The sequence below is a fragment of the Oncorhynchus nerka genome, linkage group LG17 (assembly GCF_034236695.1).
Source record: "Oncorhynchus nerka isolate Pitt River linkage group LG17, Oner_Uvic_2.0, whole genome shotgun sequence".
NCBI classification, from domain to species: Eukaryota; Metazoa; Chordata; class Actinopteri; order Salmoniformes; family Salmonidae; genus Oncorhynchus; species Oncorhynchus nerka.
In genome coordinates, this window is record NC_088412.1 from 34,405,866 (window position 1) to 34,428,842 (window position 22,977).

At 42.9% G+C, this 22,977-nt stretch overlaps 1 protein-coding gene across 2 annotated transcripts; it reads right to left on the bottom strand.

Moving 5' to 3' along the window:
* Positions 1–210: 210 nt before the first annotated feature.
* On the bottom strand, positions 211–11,501 carry LOC115145493 (neuromedin-U). Of its 2 annotated transcripts, XM_029687028.2 has the most exons (9): positions 11,324–11,501; positions 9,115–9,170; positions 8,915–8,962; positions 8,631–8,684; positions 8,428–8,454; positions 1,693–1,773; positions 825–878; positions 693–730; positions 211–434 (listed from the first exon to the last, which is right to left on the bottom strand). In XM_029687028.2, the coding sequence occupies exons 1-8, from the start codon at positions 11,469–11,471 to the stop codon at positions 695–697; spliced, it is 504 nt and encodes a 167-aa protein (XP_029542888.1). In that variant the 5' UTR covers positions 11,472–11,501; the 3' UTR covers positions 211–434; positions 693–694. The 2 variants fall into 2 exon arrangements, with proteins under 2 accessions (XP_029542888.1, XP_029542889.1); XM_029687029.2 differs by lacking the exon at positions 1,693–1,773.
* Between the last annotated feature and the right edge of the window lie 11,476 nt (positions 11,502–22,977).

Consider the following 22,977-nt stretch of genomic DNA (forward strand, 5'->3'; position numbering starts at 1 on the left):
TCTCCGGACTATTTTGGTCCTGCGTTGGATTATTCATCCTGTGTGTTGGGTTGGCCGTTGTTTTGTGCGCCGGAGAATAAACTGTCTAATAATTGAAACCTGCTCTCTGCGCCTGATTCCACCCACTTTAGTAATTCGTGACAACCTCTTTGTGCAAGTTTCATAAGCAGTATCTGTCTTTTTTTGCAAAATCATGCCACCACAAAGATAACCATATAACAATGCTTTTAATTCAAAAGACACATCATCAAAACACAAATAAGACTTTTGGACAAACAAAGATTATTTTACTTAGACTCTCATTTCTTTGTTCTTCATTTTGTTTCTTCATTCTTTCAACATCGTTTTGGTGGAGGTCTGGACCACTCTAAGATGGTTGTGCCTGTTCGGTTATCTGGTTCTGTGTCATCTCTGTACAACGTATAGTAGGGACTCTGTAACACGTTGTTTTAAAGGGTCAAGGCCATGCAAGTACAAACACAGTAGGCTACGACTCATGATAATACATGTTTTCACAGTAATAATAACCAAAGAGTTTCATGGAAACCTGCCTCCCCACTCTGTCAGATTACGGTTTGATATGTTTTTTTCCCCCCATTCCCAACCCTTTCAGGGTACACTAGTAAATGGACATCAGTGTTACAGCAGTGTTTACTAATTATAATGGCATTAAGAAATACCCCAAACCTTACATTTACTCAAATTCTAGGGATCTTCTTCCATTTCTTGGCTGTAAGAAAGAAAAACAAATGTTACTGATGTAAATATGTAAATAAACGTTGTAATGGAGTTAATGCCTGTTCCCTGAATGTGTGTATTCATACCCGATATAAGAAGTACCCTCTGCTCTGAATACCCCCAGGTCCCTGGAGATTATCCTAAACAGAAAGCACAGAGGATATCAATGATCAGGTGATAGAAATTCAGGTATTGTCTTACTTGAGTAAGGCAGTATTTATTCAGCCGACAACCGCTTTAAAATGAAAAAAGTCAACATTTCAGTTGGAACAGAAAGAAGTGTGCTAGATATCCTTGTTTATCTGTCTAAGCTCCTTTTCCACTTATTTCATTCTTTCGTAGGCAAAACCATTAGAGCAGACGTCACTCCCGTTGAGTCTCTGCCGTAAACAGACACACACTAAGCTGAGCACTTTTCCACTCACAATTCTGATGTAGCTACTATGTGAATGTCAACCCCAGGTAGAATGAAGGATTAATTATGTTGAGTTAAAGCACAGCGATGTGGATGTTCACCTGTCAGATGCACTAATTTTAGACTGTAATTACCTGAATCATGGAAAAGAACAGCTAATGTAGACGAGTACAGAGAGTGACAATATGTGTGTAAAAAAGGTAGCCTCTATACGCACAATGAAACAGTCTCATAATAGGACAACACACTGGAAAAATGACAAATCCTGTATGCATTGGCTAAGTGAAAAGAGAATAGCCCCCAGATGCCCTAAATTGACTGCAAAGGGAACATCAAGAGTTTTAGCTCTCCCAATTAAATAAAAGCAAAGGGTGCTCACAATATCTTTAATTAGACAATTAGTATCACACTATAACAAAGCACTGCAAATTGTGGTGGCTTTGTTATATGCGAGTCTAAGAGATTACTGAGAGATTTCCTCTCCAAAGAAGTGACAGGTGCAGAGTAGATGTAAAACGGAACATGCAGAGTGTACATACGCGGAATACAAACTCCTCTCCTCTCTCTCGTCTGGTATGGAGTTGAGGAACTAGCTGCAGGAGAGGGTGCATCACAGGGGACTGACACATCCACAAAACATCCACATACAGACAGACATGAAGAAACATGAACAACTGCCCGGACATAGAGACAGAGGGCTGGGGGCTGCAGAGAGGAGTCCATATAAACATACACACACACACACACCCTGACATCCCATCCACACAGACACATCCGTGCGAGGGCAGGCGCCCACAGAATTTTTGAATTGACTCCCATTCCACTCATGAGTTGAAATTCTAATTGAATTGGCCACACCCTACAGGATGTAGAATTTGAGTTTGAGTGACAGAAAGTAGAAGTTAATTCAGTGCAATTCAAATCAATTCCAATCAGTCATAAAAAAATGAGTTTCATTGAATCTGACTGATCACACTTCCAGATAACAATAAATATCAATTTTCTCTGGAATGTTCATATACTCTTTTAACATTAGTGCTTAGAATAGCCAATTATAATTCCACCAAACATTTAATTTGTTTGGCTTCTTTTTGAATCCCTCAGGGTCAATTTGAGGGTTAAACTAATGTATTCTGGGAAATGTGGTATTTTCCCCATATTGAACAAAATGTAAGTGATTAATGAAATATAATGAATATATGAATATTCATAAACAGGTTGCTTTCCTTGATCGTTCTTTTAAGAGTTTGTCCTGAAATCAATAGTTTCAACAATACCTTTTATGCATGTATATAATGACATGTTTTATGTTCAATGTGTATATTTGTATAGACTACCAGGTACTTTACCCTGCACCTTAGACTGCTGCCATATGTACATATTCATTGAACACTGGTCACTTGAATAATGATTACATACTGTTTCTTCCACTTTATATGCATTGTAACCTCACATGGTCTCTCCTATCATTGCTATGCAGACGACACACAATTAATCTTCTCCTTTCCCCCTTCTGATGACCAGGTGGCGAATCGCATCTCTGCATGTCTGGCAGACATATCAGTGTGGATGACGGATCACCACCTCAAGCTGAACCTCGGCAAGACGGAGCTGCTCTTCCTCCCGGGGAAGGACTGCCCATTCCATGATCTCGCCATCACGGTTGACAACTCCATTGTGTCCTCCTCCCAGAGCGCTAAGAACCTTGGCATGAACCTGGACAACACCCTGTCGTTCTCAACTAACATCAAGGCGGTGGCCCGTTCTTGTAGGTTCATGCTCTACAACATCCGCAGAGTACGACCCTGCCTCACACAGGAAGCAGCGCAGGTCCTAATCCAGGCACTTGTCATCTCCCGTCTGGATTACTGCAACTCGCTGTTGGCTGGGCTCCCTGCCTGTGCCATTAAACCCCTACAACTCATCCAGAACGCCGCAGCCCGTCTGGTGTTCAACCTTCCCAAGTTCTCTCACGTCACCCCGCTCCTCCGCTCTCTCCACTGGCTTCCAGTTGAAGCTCGCATCCGCTACAAGACCATGGTGCTTGCCTACGGAGCTGTGAGGGGAACGGCACCTCAGTACCTCCAGGCTCTGATCAGGCCCTACACCCATACAAGGGCACTGCGTTCATCCACCTCTGGCCTGCTCGCCTCCCTACCACTGAGGAAGTACAGTTCCCGCGCAGCCCAGTCAAAACTGTTCGCTGCTCTGGCCCCCCAATGGTGGAACAAACTCCCTCACGACGCCAGGACAGCGGAGTCAATCACCACCTTCCGGAGACACCTGAAACCCCACCTCTTTCAGGAATACCTAGGATAGGATAAAGTAATCCTTCTCACCCCCCTTAAAAGATTTAGATGCACTATTGTAAAGTGGCTGTTCCACTGGATGTCTTAAGGTGAACGCACCAATTTGTAAGTCGCTCTGGATAAGAGCGTCTGCTAAATGACTTAAATGTAAATGTAAATGTAAATGTATTCTAGTCATGGCTCATCATAGATAACTTATTTTGTAATTGTTTGCTAGGTATTATTGCACTGTTGGAGCTCGATTTGCAGATGTTATCGCAGGTGCAATGAATTGCTTGAACCACAAGCGGTGAAACACAAGCATTTCACTGCACCAGCGATAACATCTGCAAATCTGTGTATGTGAACAATAAACTTTGATTTGACTATACCTAATATAGAATAGAATAGGCATTTGAATTTAATTTAATTGAATTCTATTTACTTTCATTCATATTCAAATTGCAATTTTGTATCCTGTTTACTACCTCAATTCAAATTGCAGAATTTAATTGGAATTTGATGCATTCTCAATTCAATTCGGAATTAGGCAACACTGACACACACATACAGTTGAAGTCAGAAGTTTACATAAACCTTAGCCAAATACATTTAAACTCAGTTTTTCACAATTCCTGACATTTCATCCTAGTAAAGATTGCATGTCTTAGGTCAGTTAGGATCACCACTTTATTTTAAGAATGTGAAATGGCAGAATAATAGTAGAGAGAATGATTGATTTCAGCTTTTATTTCTTTCATCACATTCCCAGTGGGTCAGACGTTTACATACACTCAATTAGTATTTGGTAGCATTGCCTTTAAATTGTTTAACTTGGGTCAAACACTTCGGGTAACCTTCCACAAGCTTCCCACAATAAGTTGGGGGAATTTTGGCCCATTCCTCCAGACAGAGCTGGTGTAACTGAATCAGGTTTGTTGGCCTCCTTGTTCACACACACATTTAAAGTTTTGCCCACATATTTTCTATAGGATTGAGGTCAGGGCTTTGTGATGGCCACTCCAATACCTTGACTTTGTTGTCCTTAAGCCATTTTGCCAACTTTGGAAGTATGCTTGGGTTCATTGACCATTTGGAAGACCCATTTGCAACCAAGCTTTAACTTCCTGACTGATGTCTTGAGATGTTTCTTCAATATATCCACATAATTATCCCCATTTTCTTTCCTCATGAAGCCATCTATTTTGTGAAGTGCACCAGTCCCTCCTGCAGCAAAGCACCCCCACAGCTGTCACCCCCGTGCTTCACGGTTGGGATGGTGTTCTTCAGCTTGCAAGCATCCCCTTTTTCCTCCAAACATAACGATGGTCATTATGGCCAAACAGTTCTATTTTTGTTTCATCAGACCAGAGGACATTTCTCCAAAAAGTATGATCTTTGTCCCCATGTGCAGTTGCAAACCGTAGTCTGGCTTTTTTATGGCGGTTTTGTAGCAGTGGCTTCTTCCTTGCCTTTCAGGTTATGTCGATATAAGACTTGTTTTACTGTGGATATAGATACTTTTGTACCTGTTTCCTCCAGCATCTTCACAAGGGCCTTTGCTGTTCTGGGATTGATTAGGACTTTTCGCACCAAAGTACGTTCATCTCTAGGAGACAGAACATGTCTCCTTCCTGAGCGGTATGACGGCTGCATGGTCCCATGGTGTTTATACTTGCGTACTATTGTTTGTAAAGATGAACATGATACCTTCAGGCGTTTGGAAATCGCTCCAAGGATGAACCAGACTTTTTGGAGGTCTACATTTCTTTTTCTGAGGTCTTGGATGATTTCTTTCGATTTTCCCATGATGTCAAGCAAAGAGGAACTGAGTTTGAGGGTAGGCATTGAAATAAATCCACAGGTACACCTCCAATTGACTCAAATGATGTCAATTAGCCTATCAGAAGCTTCTAAAGCCATGACATTTTCTGGAATTTTCCAAGTTGTTTAAAGGCACAGTCAACTTAGTGTATGTAAACTTCTGACCCACTGGAATTGTGACACAGTGATTTATAAGTGAAATAATCTGTCTGTAAACAATTGTTGGAAAATGACTTGTGTCATGCACAAAGTAGATGTCATAACCGACTTGACAAAACTATAGTTTGTTAACAAGAAATTTGTGGAGTGGTTGAAAAACAAGTTTTAAAGACTCCAACCTAAGTGTATGTAAACTTCCAACTTCAACTGTACGTACACACACAGTCCTCAGTACAACCCTGTGTTCATTTGCAGACTCTGAGACTCTGCATGTTTAGATCGACACATCACATAGTGACAGCACGCTCTCCACATGCAGGCCATGCCAGGACATTGAAGTGCTATACCTTCTCTACTAATGTAATGTACTAGCGTCATGCGTAGGTAACATTGGACAACATTTAGTGTGGGATGTCATTATGACGGAATTGAAGTGATGTCAGATAACCGACTACAATCAGTTAAATAGACATTTTCATGGCGTAATCACAATGTCTAGGAAAGACATCATATTTTGATTGTTATCTGGTTGACAAGTTTTACATTTGGCAACTCAACTTGATTTTACTGTGCTAACATCCTCTGAGGATGAACTTTGCAAAGCCAATCTCTGCCCTGTGACTGTAAACAGAGCTATATCCTAAATGAATTAATGAAGCCATCACAGGAAATAGAGGATGTCATTTCGGTGCCATTACAATGACTTGGAGACTTGAGATGAAAATGGTTGGCACTTAAAAATACAGCCTTCCATGAATTATTCAGACAGGGCAGAAAATTACTCCCTTCATTGTACTTTCTGTTTATCTAATTTACACTAATGATGTTCCCCCACGTCAGTTATTCTGATCACAGCGGAAGTGAGGGTGAAATGAGTAATTCCAATTCTCATGCAAACAAGACAGGATACACTAATGTGTAAACAGGTGTGTCACGCACCCCAAAAATGTGAGGGGCACAAAGTATGTCAGAATAGCTAGTGGTGGTCTGTAGGGGGGCTAGGCCCCCCGTCCGTATATTAGAGAATTTAGCATTTTCAAACACCTTTTTCCTGCATAATCCTTATGCTTAATTCTATATCATTAAAAAAAATGCATATCTAAGCATACCTCTTCACTTGTCTGTATCCTCCTGGCTGGGGATTTTTTTAAAGAAACTAAGGGCTCTATTTTAACAAACCTAACACAATGGTAAATCTAAGAGCATGCGGTAGTGCTATACGTTCAGGGGTGTGTCAGAAATATTTGTGCCATTTTCACTATCACAATATTCGGCACACTTGCTTGGCGTTTCGCCCCGAAAGGGCTGGGTTTTGATGAATAAACAAGTTGTGGGTGTGTGTCGAGGCTTGGCCCCTCACTGGCCAATCAGAACGTGCGCCTTGGCGAAATATGTGGTTGCTTCAAGCTGTGTATTTACGTTTTTTATGTATTGCCTTGGAATCAACTCCAATGTTAGTCTGTTATAGTTTGTTAAATAGCTTAAGGAAGCCAAATAACAAAATGTAGACCTATCTTTGCTAACTGCTAACCTGAACCCATTTGTAGTCCACATTGTTCTAAGTAATTACATGGCTTCAATAGCATTCACACTGATATAGGGGCCAGACCTACTGTAAATTGCATTATGGCTGAGCATGGACATGCCAAACATTATCAATAAGCAAGAATAAAATATTTATTGATAAGGCCTAAAAAGAGAATGAATAAGTCTAATCAAATTCTAAACAAAACAACTTGTTTTAAATAGGCTATGTTACACTTAAAAGGCACCATAATTTCTCCCCGTGGGCATCTAATATTAAAAAAACGCAGACTATGCAGGGTTTTATGCGCCTCCAAACTTTTCACAGTTGCTGGACTTTGATCCAATATAAATAGAAAGGGAGGATGTCCACTCACCGTTATACTGCTCCCAAATAGTCCTATGTTTTATGAACATAATCAGAACCATTTTAAAGAACAGGTAGTGTTCACACACCTCCAGAAGTTACATTGCAAGCGTGACACGGACTTTGTCACCATAAAACCAAGACGTTGAATCATTCTAATAAGTTGTGGTAATAAAATTGAAAGAAAAACAATCTGTTTTTTTGAAATAACAAATAAATGTTGTTAAAATCACCAGGATAAAAAAAAGTCTACGTTATAGTAGGTTTTGAACATATGAAACGGAAAACAAGCCATTTTTACAGACCAGATCACTTCTAAATATGAGGTTCACCATGGGCATGGACACGTAGCCTACATCATGGAGGGGGTTTTACGCACGTCCAAAACCGGACCTGCATGGCTAAAATAATGTGGGCCTGCCTACAATGCAGAGATAAAAAGGGAATGTCAGCTCACTGTTTTACTCCTCTCAAACTTGATATTTTAATAAAGCTTTGGTGATTAAAGATTTATTTCCAAGCGGTCTCAGGAGCCAACCCCTTTATTGACAGTCTTGACTACTTCATAATTGCATTGGGCAAACAAAAAAAGCCTTAATTGAGAGGGGAGGCTATGCTTGATTTTTAATCAAATAAAACAAAATGGGAGAAAAAAAAACCTGTTTCTAAATACTAAGTATAGAGGCATCAAAAGCACATTAGGCTACTGTTGTTCCATGCACATATGGGTAGTGTGAGTCACGGCTGTATAGGCTGTGTTTCCACTAAAACCTAACACTTTTTCAAGATAAAAATGCACGTTATGGAATAAAAAAGGTAATGCAATACTAAAAACAGAGTACAAGTAACAGATAATAAAACGAAAATGGAATGTGCCTTCGTGTCAAGCCGCAAAGCAGTGCACAGTGAAATTGAGCTTTAACCCAACTTACCGCCTCCTCTGTTAAGCCAGCACCGTGTTGCTTAACATAATGAAATAAAAACTGTATATGCAAGCAAACACATACACGCACAAATAAAAATGGTCAAAAGGTTGGATGTTGATTGCATTGATATTAGTTACCCTTAGTGAACACTTTTCAATAGACGGATGAAACAGATGCCGCACTTACCCTTTTACTAGGATTGTCCCATCCTTTCTGCAATGACAATGAAATAAAACTACATTTACTCGAGAATGATTAAACACTGCAAATCTGAATATACATGCAACTGTGTTGTGCTCGCACAGTAGGATAAACCACAATGTGTGTATTTATATTTGTGATATCATTTTTGTTTGAGCTACTATGCTGGAACATGAATGGTGGAATACCTTAGACTTCTGTACAAGCATCAACACACAGAGTTCTCCTAAAACATTGGGTATCTAGGGTAGCAACCAGAGAGCAGGGGGAAAGAGGTGAGCGCAATAGTCTGATACGGTTGTAACAGCATTTTCATTTCAAGCCTGTTATCGACTATTTAAAATTTCATCATAATTGGAATTGATCCTGAATTTGAAAATATGAGAGCGTTTCAGAGAAAGAAAACATTGAACATTCATCCATTCTCTTCCGTGCTTTCTTATGAACATTTCATTATTCTAGTCTTACTCACCCGAAATGGCAGGTCTGCAGAAAGGTAGGATGAGCACACATCTTCTAGCTATGGGAGACAAGACGAGTGTTGTTATGAGAGAGGGAGTGAATAGTAAACATGTCTCTGCATAGTAAAGGAGAGGAACAGCTCAGTCTTAGTATGGGAAAATGGAGAGAGAGAGAGAGAGAACAGAGAGACACTGTAGTTCTGTGGCCTACCTGGTTGAGAAGCTGGTACTGGTCTAGTGTTGCTCTCTGCTGTTGTATTGGAGAACCTTCCATTGAAACACAGGCAGACACGAGTATCATTACATCATCACATTGATGCGGTATCACTAAAGCTAATAGGAGTGTGTATATCGTGATTAAAAACCATAACAATCCATTTTGAGTGGATCATAGTCATAAACTAATGCATTTTGACAATATGACAGGAGGATGGGAACTTGGAGAGTGTATTGAAGCTTGTCTGTGTTATCCTGGGGTCATATTTGTTCATATTCAAAAACTCATAGTGACCAACTATGAACCAACAGCTCTGTATCCCAAAAGTGTACTGACATCCAACCATGGTCTTTCTTTAAACCACTATTTTCCCTTATAGATCCCTCTTTCCCTCTTCTGTCCTTCTTTTTGTCTGAATTGTCCTAACAGCACACAGCAATAGCTCTGTTCTCTTCCTGTCGCCGTCGCGGTTTAAATGTCTCTAAACACCTGTGCCAATTATCACATAAGAGCATCAAAGCCGCGTTCAATCGCTCAATGTCACCGCAAATAACCCTTAACAAATACAATTTATCATGTCACTGAAGAGTGATTGACACGATTGCCATTCTGAATCTATTTATGTCTCAACCATTTGTGATATTATTGCTGTTTAGGGTCGAATCCAAACAGGGGGGGGCTTTATTGCTTTTTTTGTAGGACATTCAAGCTGTCTGTCACAGAACAAAGAAAGGAGTGGGAGAGGGAGAAGAGGACCATGCATGAAATAAATAATAGAGAGAAATTGCCAGTGCAGTAAATACACTAACATCGTAATTTTACCAAAACAAATGTCTAGCTGCAACAATGTCACAATAGATGCTATTCCCAGAAAGGTTTGACAGTACTAATGGGTCAATTTGAAACTAATGATCAGGCTCATCCACAACAAGTTCCAATAGTGCTTCCCATTATGTCCCAATCAAAATACAGTGAAATTAACTGATTGTGGATTAGGAGGTAATTCCCATTCCAACTTTTGTCGTTTATTTATGTATGTTACATGGCTATGGGGGAGTCATAAAAGTGTAGCCTAATTTCATACTCAAAAATAGGGCTGGATTTCCCAAAATCATCATTGCACTAAAATCATATTTCTTCCAGTTAGTTTCAATAGAATTAAGATTAGCTTTATTGCTACTGTACCTACTGTACGATGCTTTTAGGAAACCCAGCCCAGGGCTGTTCAATTCCAGTACTGGAGGGCCGAAACACTTCTGTTTTTGTTTCTATCTGGTAGTTATTAAAGACCATGTGAGTTGCAGCCCTAGAACAACAGGTTGCAAAGCCGCAGTACTGGTGGTGGGAGTTTATAGGCTTACACCAGTGCTCAATGCAACCCCGTTTATAATCAATTCATTTCCAGTCATCGAAAATCCCTCAAACGAAAATACAGTCTTGGATAATAGACTATATAGGCTAAATGAAAAACATCGTTGTAACGAAAGTTCGCCCTCCGATGAAATCGAGCGCTCTTATTGTAGCAACGACCTGGGAGACACCAGGCCCACTTCAGAACAAAGTACATTTACCAGATGAAAGTGCTGAAAGTGTTGATGACATGGCAAACGTTTAATTAAATGCAACAGGCAACAATCGACGTTAATTTACCAATAATTATCATGACAATCTGCAGTTAAGTTAGACTTGAGTAAATGTCAAGTTTTTAAATATTTATCCAACCTTCTCTCCTTTGGGCAGGTTCCCAATAATGTGTAATTACGCACAATACTATAATGATTGGCATGTGAAATAACCTTGAGTTTAAATATTGATATGGGTCTATTCATATTGTAAGGGATTGAAATACAACTACCTTTAGTCTACAGTTTTTTTTTCTCCAGGAATTGTACACATTAAAGCTAACAAAGTGAGATGATTGATGAACCTAATTGTATTTTGTAGTCTAATTATTTTAAGCATTTATATTGTTGTTGTTGAGCTTGTTGATTAGGCCTATTAGCAATTTATGTTGCCCAAATTCCATGGTTTGAAAAAACCTTTGATTACACCTTTACATGTTTCATAACCTATTAAATTAGGCTACAGCAAACCCGCAAACATTTTCCATTGCTTTAAAAAGTTTTTCGTTTTAAGATCTTGACTTGGACCTTTAGCAATGCACAAGAACCAAAGCATGCTCAAAATATATTATTAAACTTACTTTTGCAGATGGGGATCGCTAAGATGAGGAGAACAAGGAGGATGAGGCTCGCGCTGCTGAGCGGGTTCATTGCGCTGGTGCTGAGGCTGCTCATGTAGCTCGCGCTGCCGCTCTGAGATACTCTGGTTTGGCACTGAGAGGTCTTCATAATTACTTCTCTCTGGTTGCTATTGGCTTGTGTTCTTGTTTATCTGTGATAAATACTATTCCACCGGAACAATTTTAAAACACGAGGTCACACCCTCTCTACATCAATGACACTACACTGCGTCATTAATTCCACATCACATGCATGCATAGGCTACACAAGGCTGTGGCCTATCTAATTGATGATTGAGGTTATGAGGAAACGTGATGCTATACATCAATAATATTCTTCCTGAACAAATACAGGAATGAGATGACAGCATATGTTTGACAAAATGTGTCTATATCCAGGCCTTTAAAACACCAAGCCATCAACATAATGAAATAGATACTGTAGCCTAATGAACTTACAGTTGAAGTCAGAAGTTTACAGACACCTTAGCCAAATACATCTAAACTCAGTTTTTCACAATTCCTGACATTTAATCTGAATGAAAATCCCTGTTTTAGGTCAGTTAGGATCACCACTTTATTTTAAGAATGTGAAATGTCAGAATAATAGTAGAGAGCTTTTATCTCTTTCATCACATTCCTAGTGGGTCAGAAGTTTCCATACACTCAATTAGTAGCCTTCCACAAGCTTCCCACAATAAGTTGGGTGAATTCTGGCTCGTTCCTCCTGACAGAGCTGGTGTAACTGAGTCAGGTTTGTAGGCCTCCTTGCTTACACACGCTTTGTGATGACCACTTCAATACCTTGACTTTGTTGTCCTTAAGCCATTTTGCCACAACTTTGGAAGTATGCTTGGGGTCATTGTCCATTTGGAAGATTCATTTGCAACCAAGCTGTAACTTCCTGACTGATGTCTTGAGATGTTGCTTCAATATATCCACATAATTGTCCTACCTCATGATGCCATCTATTTTGTGAAGTGCACCAGTTCCTCCTGCAGCAAAGCACCCCCACAACATGATTCTGCCACCCCTGTGCATCACGGTTAGAATGGGGTTCTTCTGCTTGCAAGCATCCCCCTTTTTCCTCCAAACATAACGATGGTCATTATGGCCAACCAGTTCTATTTTTGTTTCATCAGACCAGAGGACATTTCTCCAAAAAATATGAGATTTGTCCCCATGTGCAGTTGCAAACCGTGGTCTGGCTTTTTATGATGGTTTTGGAGCAGTGGCTTCTTCCTTGCTGAGCGGCCTTTCAGGTTATGTCGATATAGGACTCGTTTTACTGTGGATATAGATACTTTTGTACCTGTTTCCTCCAGCATCTTCACAAGGTCCTTTGCTGTTGTTCTGGGATTGATTTGCACTTTTCGCACCAAAGTACGTTCATCTATAGGAGACAGAATGCATCTCCTTCCTGAGCGGTATTTTTTTTCAATTATGTTTTATTTCACCTTTATTTAACCAGGTAGGCTAGTTGAGAACAAGTTCTCATTTACAATTGCGACCTGGCCAGGATAAAGCAAAGCATTGTGACACAAACAACACAGAGTTTCACATGGAGTAAACAATAAACAAGCCAATAACACAATAAACAAGTCAATGACACAGTAGAAAAAATTTTAAAAAGTCTATATACAGTGTGTGCAAAAGGAGGTAGGCAATAAATAGGCCATAGGAGCGAATAATTACAATTTAGCAGATTAACACTGGAGTGATAAATGAGCAGATGATGATGTTCAAGTAGAGATACTGGTGTGCAAAAGAGCAGAAAGTAAATCAAATAAAAACAGTATGGGGATGAGGTAGGTAGATTGGGTGGACTATTTACAGATGGACTAGTACAGCTGCAGCGATCGGTAAGCTGCTCAGATAGCTGATGTTTAAAGTTGGTGAGGGACATAAAAGTCTCCAACTTCAGCGATTTTTGCAATTCGTTCCAGTCACTGGCAGCAGAGAACTGGAAGGAAAGGTGGCCAAAGGAGGTGCTGACTTTGGGGATGATCAGTGAGATATACCTGCTGGAACGTGTGCTACGGGTGGGTGTTATCGTGACCAGTGAACTGAGATAAGGCGGACCTTTACCTAGCATAGACTTATAGAATCCCTGGAGGCAGTGGGTCTGGCGACGAATATGTAGCGAGGGCCAGCCGACTAGAGCATACAGGTCGCAGTGGTGGGTGGTGTCATGACTGTCCTGATCAGGTCAGGTTACAGGAGACCGCAACCCTACAGATTATATCTAAACCTCAACAGAGGAGGAGAGATCGGTCTGAAGATGTGGGGTTTTATGACCCCTCACGCCCCTGGTAAATCTTAGACCACACAACATTCCTGTGTCCTCTCAATATTGAGAACCAACCTCAGAACATTGAACATGCAATAAAGGGACTTTGGAACAATGGTTTCCGTCAGCCACAATGGTGGTCATGACGATAGATGGAATATGAAAATGTATGTCATTTTTGTTTTGTTATTAAAGGTTAATAGATTACGTTATTTCGAAAACATTGTAACGTGAAGAGTTTTCCTAGTATATGTTTGATGTTTATACATTGTACGTTGTGTGGAAAATGTCCAAATCAAAGGGAATGTTTTGGTAAAGATGAAATGTGAAGTTATTTGTCAAAAATTTGAGTTAAAATCTAGACCTTGCCCATAACTTGGTACGCCCAGAGAATTGCCCTCAAGGCGGTTACGCCCACTTCTGACACAAGGGTATAAAACCTGAGTAAAGAATTTACAGATTACACTACGTGACCCAAGCTGCAGCCGAGGTCTAAAAAGTCAACAAACCCCAAAACGCAACACAAGTTTGAAGACAAAGAAATATTTTTCTACCCAAGCTACAGATGAGTAGCTGTGTCTAAGCGGGTGAATTCAAGTCGAACCACCTAGCCTCCACCTCCCATCGAATCGTGGTATCTACACTGTTTCATTCCTACACTGTGAGTTCTGAGCTACAGAGCTGTCTGTCCTCAGAAGAGCCCTTCCAGAACAAGGGCGAGGGAACAGACTTTTAAGCCAAAAGGACACTGACATCGTGAGGACGACCAGAGAGGTGCGCCAGAGAAGTGCATCATTGAGCAGCCTGGATGGTCCACGCAGAGAATCCACAGAGACCTTCCCCACGTAATTACATCATTGTATTCTGACCCAAAAGAGCGGCAGTTTGGGGCAAGGCTAGGGTTAGAATAAGCATAGCTGACAAATTTACCCAAATGTATATTTCTCTCGTGTACTTTCTCTTTTTCTCTCTCTTTTAAATCCCCATTTTGGGTAACACGCGCCATAGTGTGTTGGCCCGTTATACTAAGTTCTAATCAATAGCCTAGAATGTGTTTTTGTGTATGTGTATCTTTTATCATCATTTTAGCTTTCTAGTAAATAAATACTCAACTAAGATTGGTGTGGTACGAACTCATTGGTGAGACCCGGGTCCGTGCAGATTCCCGGATTATACGACGTTCAGAACGAGATTGTAGCGGTAACTGATTAATTAGCGGCTGTTGTAAAATAGATATTCTGATATTCTTTGAGTTAATTTGGGAAATAGAAACTCAATAAATACGTATTTTCCCATGGTGCCCCAGGTTAATGAGTTAATAATTGCTTGATTCAGTTAATCACGCAATTAGAAATGTTTAATCATTCGATGAGCAACAGTCGTACCATTAACTAATACAACGTCACGACAGTGGTATAAGGTGATTTGGTAACAAAATGGATGGCACTGTGATAGACTGCATCCAGTTTGCTGAGTAGAGTATTGGAAGCAATTTTGTAGATGACGTCGCCAAAATCGAGGATCGGTAGGATAGTCAGTTTTACTAGGGTAAGTTTGGCGGCGTGAGTGAAGGAGGCTTTGTTGAGAAATAGAAAGCAGATTCTAGATTTGATTTTGGATTGGAGATGTTTAATATGAGTCTGGAAGGAGAGTTTACAGTCTAACCAGACACGTAGGTATTTATAGTTGTCCACATATTCTAGGTCGGAACCGTCCAGGATGGTGATGCTAGTCGGGCGGTCGGGTGCGGGCAGCGAATGGTTGAAAAGCATGCATTTGGTTTTACTAGCGTTTAAGAGCAGTTGGAGGCCACGGAAGGAGTGTTGTATGGCATTGAAGCTCGTTTGGAGGTTAGTTAGCACAGTGTCCAAGGAAGGGCCGGAAGTATACAGAAAGGTGTCGTCTGCGTAGAGGTGGATCAGGGAATCGCCCGCAGCAAGAGCAATATCATCGATATATACAGAGAAAAGAGTCGGCCTGAGAATTGAACCCTGTGGTACCCCCATAGAGACTGCCAGAGGTCCGGACAACATGCCCTCCGATTTGACACACTGAACTCTGCAAAGTCTGCAAAGTAGTTGGTGAACCAGGCTAGGCAGTCATTAGAAAAACCAAAGCTATTGAGTCTGCCGATAAGCTATTGAGTCTGCCTGGCCTTGGCCAGGTCGATGAAGATGGCTGCACAGTACTGTCTTTTATCGATGGCGGTTATGATATCGTTTAGTACCTTGAGCGTGGCTGGGGTGCATCCGTGACCGGCTCGGAAAACGGATTGCAGAGTGGAGAAGGTACGGTGGGATTGAAATGGTCAGTGATCTGTTTATTAACTTGGCTTTCGAAGACTTTAGATAGACAGGGCAGGATGGATATAGGTCTGTAACAGTTTGGATCTAGGGTGTCACCCCCTTTGAAGAGGGGGATGATCGCGGCAGCTTTCCAATCTTTAGGGATCTCGGACAATACGAAAGAGAGGTTTAACAGGCTGGTAATAAAGGTTGCAACAATGGCGGCGGTTAGTTTTAGAAAGAGAGTGTCCAGATTGTCTAGCCCAGCTGATTTGTATGGGTCCAGGTTTTGCAGCTTTCAGAACATCTATCTGGATGTGGGTGAAGGAGAAGCTGGGGAGGCTTGGGCGAGTAGCTGCAGGAGGGGGGGGGGAGCTTTTGGACGGGGTTGGAGTAGCCAGGAGGAAGGCATGGCCAGCCGTTGAGAAATGCTTATTGAAATGTTCGATTATCATGGATTTATCGGTGGTGACCGTGTTACCTAGCCTCAGTGCAGTGGGCAGCTGGGAGGAGGTGCTCTTGTTCTCCATGGACTTTACAGTGTCCCAAAACTTTTGGAGTTATAGCTACAGGATGCACATTTCTGCTTGAAAAAGCTAGCCTTTGCTTTCAAATCAAATCAAATCAAATCAAATCAAATTTGTCACATACACATGGTTAGCAGATGTTAATGCGAGTGTAGCGAAATGCTTGTGCTTCTAGTTCCGACAATGCAGTGATAACCAACAAGTAATCTAACTAACAATTCTAAAACTACTGTCTTATACACAGTGTAAGGGGATAAAGAATATGTACATAAGGATATATGAGTGAGTGATGGTACAGAGCAGCATACAGTAGATGGTATCGAGTACAGTATATACATATGAGATGAGTATGTAGACAAAGTAAACAAAGTGGCATAGTTAAAGTGGCTAGTGATACATGTATTACATAAGGATGCAGTCGATGATGTAGAGTACAGTATATACGTATGCATATGAGATGAATAATGTAGGGTAAGTAACATTATATAAGGTAGCATTGTTTAAAGTGGCTAGTGATATATTTACATCATTTCCCATCAATTCCCATTATTAAAGTGGCTGGAGTTGGGTCAGTGTCAATGACAGTGTGTTGGCAGCAGCCACTCAATGGTGGCTGTTTAACAGTCTGATAGCCTTGAGATAGAAGCTGTTTTTCAGTCTCTCCGTCCCAGCTTTGATGCACCTGTACTGACCTCGCCTTCTGGATGATAGCGGGGTGAACAGGCAGTGGTTCGGGTGGTTGATGTCCTTGATGATCTTTATGGCCTTCCTGTAACATCGGGTGGTGTAGGTGTCCTGGAGGGCAGGTAGTTTGCCCCCGGTGATGCGTTGTGCAGACCTCACTACCCTCTGGAGAGCCTTACGGTTGAGGGCGGAGCAGTTGCCGTACCAGGCGGTGATACAGCCCGCCAGGATGCTCTCGATTGTGCATCTGTAGAAGTTCGTGAGTGCTTTTGGTGACAAGCCAAATTTCTTCAGCCTCCTGAGGTTGAAGAGGCGCTGCTGCGCCTTCTTCACGACGCTGTCAGTGTGAGTGGACCAATTCAGTTTGTCTGTGATGTGTATGCCGAGGAACTTAAAACTTGCTACCCTCTCCACTACTGTTCCATCGATGTGGATAGGGGGGTGTTCCCTCTGCTGTTTCCTGAAGTCCACAATCATCTCCTTAGTTTTGTTGACGTTGAGTGTGAGGTTATTTTCCTGACACCACACTCCGAGGGCCCTCACTTCCTCCCTGTAGGCCGTCTCGTCGTTGTTGGTAATCAAGCCTACCACTGTTGTGTCGTCCGCAAACTTGATGATTGAGTTGGAGGCGTGCGTGGCCACGCAGTCGTGGGTGAACAGGGAGTACAGGAGAGGGCTCAGAACGCACCCTTGTGGGGCCCCCGTGTTGAGGATCAGCGGGGAGGAGATGTTGTTGCCTACCCTCACCACCTGGGGGCGGCCCGTCAGGAAGTCCAGTACCCAGTTGCACAGGGTACAGAGACCCAGGGTCTCGAGCTTGATGACGAGCTTGGAGGGTACTATGGTGTTGAATGCCGAGCTGTAGTCGATGAACAGCATTCTCACATAGGTATTCCTCTTGTCCAGGTGGGTTAGGGCAGTGTGCAGTGTGGTTGAGATTGCATCGTCTGTGGACCTATTTTGGCGGTAAGCAAATTGGAGTGGGTCTAGGGTGTCAGGTAGGGTGGAGGTGATATGGTCCTTGACTAGTCTCTCAAAGCACTTCATGATGACGGAAGTGAGTGCTACGGGGCGGTAGTCGTTTAGCTCAGTTACCTTAGCTTTCTTGGGAACAGGAACAATGGTGGCCCTCTTGAAGCATGTGGGAACAGCAGACTGGTATAGGGATTGATTGAATATGTCCGTAAACACACCGGCCAGCTGGTCTGCGCATGCTCTGAGGGCGCGGCTGGGGATGCCGTCTGGGCCTGCAGCCTTGCGAGGTTAACACGTTTAAATGTCTTACTCACCTCGGCTGCAGTGAAGGAGAGACCGCATGTTTTCGTTGCAGGCCGTGTCAGTGGCACTGTATTGTCCTCAAAGCGGGCAAAAAAGTTATTTAGTTATCCTGGTCCGTGACTGGGCTGGGTTTCTTCTTGTAGTCCGTGATTGACTGTAGACCCTGCCACATGCCTCTTGTGTCTGAGCCATTGAATTGAGATTCCACTTTGTCCCTGTACTGACGCTTAGCTTGTTTAATAGCCTTGCGGAGGGAATAGCTGCATTGTTTATATTCGGACATGTTACCAGACACCTTGCCCTGATTAAAAGCAGTGGTTCGCGCTTTCAGTTTCACGCGAATGCTGCCATCAATCCACGGTTTCTGGTTTGGGAATGTTTTTATCGTTGCTATGGGAACGACATCTTCGACGCACGTTCTAATGAACTCGCACACCGAATCAGCGTATTCGTCAATATTTTCATCTGACGCAATACGAAACATGTCCCAGTCCACGTGATGGAAGCAGTCTTGGAGTGTGGAGTCAGCTTGGTCTGACCAGCGTTGGACAGACCTCAGCGTGGGAGCCTCTTGTTTAAGTTTCTGCCTGTAGGCAGGGATCAACAAAATGGAGTCGTGGTCAGCTTTTCCGAAAGGGGGGCGGGGCAGGGCCTTATATGCGTCGCGGAAGTTAGAGTAACAATGATCCAAGGTTTTACCACCCCTGGTTGCGCAATCGATATGCTGATAAAATTTAGGGAGTCTTGTTTTCAGATTAGCTTTGTTAAAATCCCCAGCTACAATGAATGCAGCCTCCGGATAAATGGTTTCCAGTTTGCAAAGAGTTAAATAACTGACTGACTGCGTGTATTGAACATTTGCATATTGCGGGGACTATTCGATGCTATTGCAGTCCGTCACAGGATGTTTTTGTGCTGGTCAAGGGCAGTCAGGTCTGGAGTGAACCAAGGGCTATATATGTTCTTAGTTCTGCATTATTTGAACGGGGCATGCTTATGTAAGATGGTGAGGAAATTACTTTTAAAGAATGACCAGGCATCCTCGATTGACGGGATGGGGTCAATATCCTTGCAGGATACCTGGGCCAGGTCGATTAGAAAGGCCTGCTCGCAGAAGTGTTATAGGGAGTGTTTGACAGTGATGAGGGGTGGTCGTTTGACCGCAGACCCATTGCGGATACAGGCAATGAGGCTGTGATCGCTGAGATCCTGATTGAAAACAGCGGAGGTGTATTTGGAGGGCAAGTTGGTCAGGATAATGTCTATGAGGGTGCCCATGTTTACAGATTTAGGGTTGTACCTGGTGGGTACCTTGATGATTTGTGTGAGATTGAGGGCATCTAGCTTAGATTGTAGGACTGCCGGGGTGTTAATAAGCATATCCCAGCTAGATGGGGGGCGATCAATTCACAAATGGTGTCCAGGGCACAGCTGGGAGTGGAGGGGGGTCAATAGCAGGGGCCAACAATGAGAGACTTATTTCTGGAGAGTTAGTTCCACCTGTTTGGGTATGGACCTGGAAAGTATGACAGAACTTTGCAGGCTAACTCCTCCCCCTTTAGCAGTTCTATCTTGTCGGAAAATGTTGTAGTTAGGTATGGAAATCTCCAAATTGTTGGTGGCCTTCCTAAGCCAGGATTCAGACATGGCACTGACATCAGGGTTGGCGGAGTGTGCTAAAGCAATGAGTAAAACAAACTTAGGGAAGAGGCTTCTGATGTTGACATGCATGAAGCCAAGGCTTTTTCGATCATAGAAGTCAACAAATGAGGGTGCCTGGGGACACGCAGGGCCTGGGTTTACCTCCACATCACCCGAGGAACAGAGGAGGAGTAGGATGAGGGTACGGCTAAAGGCTATCAAAACTGGTCGCCTAGCGTGTTGGGACAAAGAATAACAGGAGCAGATTTCTGGGCGTCGTAGAATAGATTCAGGGCATAATGTGCAGACAGGGGTATGGTGGGGTGCGGGTACAGCGGAGGTAAGCCCAGGCACTGAGTGATTATAAGAGAGGTTGTATCTCTGGACTTGCTGGTTATAATGGGTGAGGTGACCGCATGTGTGGAACGTGGGACAAAGGAGGTATCAAAGGTATGATGAGTGGAACTAGGGGCTCCATTGTAAACTAAAACAATGTTAACTAACCTAAACAACAGTATACAAGGCATATTGACATTTGAGAGAGACATACAGCGAAGCGAGGCATAAAGTAATCAGAGGTGTTGATTGGGAGAGCTAGCTAAGACAACAACGGGTGAGACAACAACAGCTAATCAGCTAAAACAAAAACAACAGGTAAAATGTCGATGACTGGGCAGAGAGGGTCGGTTAACTACACACAGAGCCTGAGTTCACGGCTGGGGCCGACAGATAAACAAGAAAAAACAAATAAATAAATATACATAAACAAACAGAATGGAGTACCGTGATTAATGGACAGTCCAGCAGGCATCAGCTATGTAGCCAAGTGATCATAGGGTCCAGGGGGCAGTCGTTACTACACAAGCACGCGGGCGACACAGCATTTAAAGTTAGTAGCCCGGGCTAGTTGAAGCGCCTGCTCCGACGTCCGACGGAGGCCGGTTGAAGGCACAGCGGATGGAGTATTCGTCAGCAGACCAGTCGTGGTGGTGCGGCGGGGCACCGTGTCGAGAAAGGATCCAAGCCAGATGGCGAAAGAGGTATTGTAGTTGTAGTAATTTAGTTTGCTAGCCAGGAGATGCGCCTGGCTCACGGCTAACTGGTGCTAGCTTCGGGGCCTGGGCGTTAGTCACTATAGCCACTCGGTGGCAGCAGTGACCCGGTGCCAAGGTCCAGAGCTTACGGCAAGGATTCGGTGGAGTAGTGGGTTCTAGTCGTGTTTGGGTGGAGTCTGGGTGAACAACTGAGTAGGCCGGGAGGTGGGCCTCAGGGATAGCTTTGGTACTGGGTAACTCGGTGGGTGCTAGCTAGCTGTGAAGATCAGGAGTAATGGTCCAGGGATTACGGGAGGAATCCGGCGTTGTAGTGGAGAGACAGTCCGAAACTGGTAGGCTGGCGAGTATTATCCAGGCAAAAAAAAGGGCTGGTATCTGTGCAGAAAGTAAAGGCCTCTAGCAGTGGCTAACAATGACTTGTAGCTAATTAGCTGGTTGGCTTCTGATGGCTAGGTGGTTCTTGCTATAAGGTCTAAAATGTTTAAATAATAACGGTTCCGTATCACATTGGGTAAGGCAGATTACCGGAAGGTATAACTTAAATTAAAATGGAAAAGAGATTGAAATTTAAATGTAAATATATACAAAAAGACGAAAAATATAAAAGTACACGAGAGGACGAACAAAAGACGTCTGCACTGCTACGCCATCTTGGAAATGATAGGAAATCAAACGTCTGAAGGTATGACGGCTGCGTGGTCCCATTGTGCATACTATTGTTTGTACAGAGGAATGTGGTACCTCCAGGCGTTTGGAAATTGCTCTCAAGGATGAACCAGACTTGTGGAGGTCTACAAGTTTTTTTTCTGAGGTCTTGGCTGATTTATTTTGATTTTGCCATGATGTCAAGGAAAGAAGCACTGAGTTTGAAGGTAGGCCTTGAAATACATCCACAGGTACACCGCTAATTGACTCAAAGGATTTCAATTAGCCCATCAGAAGCTTCTAAAGCTATGACATCATTTTCTGGAATTTTCCAAGCTGTTCAAAGGCACAGTCAATTTAGTGTATGTAAATTGTGCTGGAATTACAGTATAAGTGAAATAATCTGTCCGTAAACAATTGTTGGTAAAATGACTTGTGTCATGCACAAAGTAGATGTCCTAACCGATTTGCCAACACTATAGTTTTTTTTGTTGTTGTTTGTTTTTGTTGAATTTTACCCCTTTTTCATCATATCCAATTGTTAGTAGCTACTATCTTGTCTCATCGCTACAACTCCCGTACGGGCTTGGGAGAGACGAAGGTTGAAAGTCATGCGTCCTCCGATACACAACCAAACCAAGCCGCACTGCTTCTTAACACAGCGCGCAACCAACCCGGAAGCCAGCTGCACCAATGTGTCGGAGGAAACACCGTGCACCTGGCAACCTTGGTTAGCATGCACTGCGCCCGGCCCGCCACAGGAGTCGCTGGTGCTCGATGAGCCAAGGATATCCCTACCGGCCAAACCCTCCCTAACCCGGACAACGCTAGGCCAATTGTGCGTCGCCCCACAGACCTCCCGGTCACGGACGGTTACGACAGAGCATGGGCGCAAACCCAGAGTCTCTGGTGGCACAGCTGGCGCTGCAGTACAGTGCCCTTAACCACTGCGCCACCCGGGAGGCCAAACTATAATTTGTTAACAAGGGTGATAGCCCAAGGACAAACTGGCTGATGACCCCAGAAGATTACAGAACACCCTCCAGAATCTGGAGGCATACTCGGGGTCCCGGTTGGAGACGATGTCCAGAGAAAGTCTGAAGGGGAAATCATGCTGAAAAACTAGCTGAGCAGATGGAAGCTTAGGCAACGGAATGAAATGTGCCACCTTGAAAAAGCTTTCCACAATGACCAGGATGACAGTGTGGAC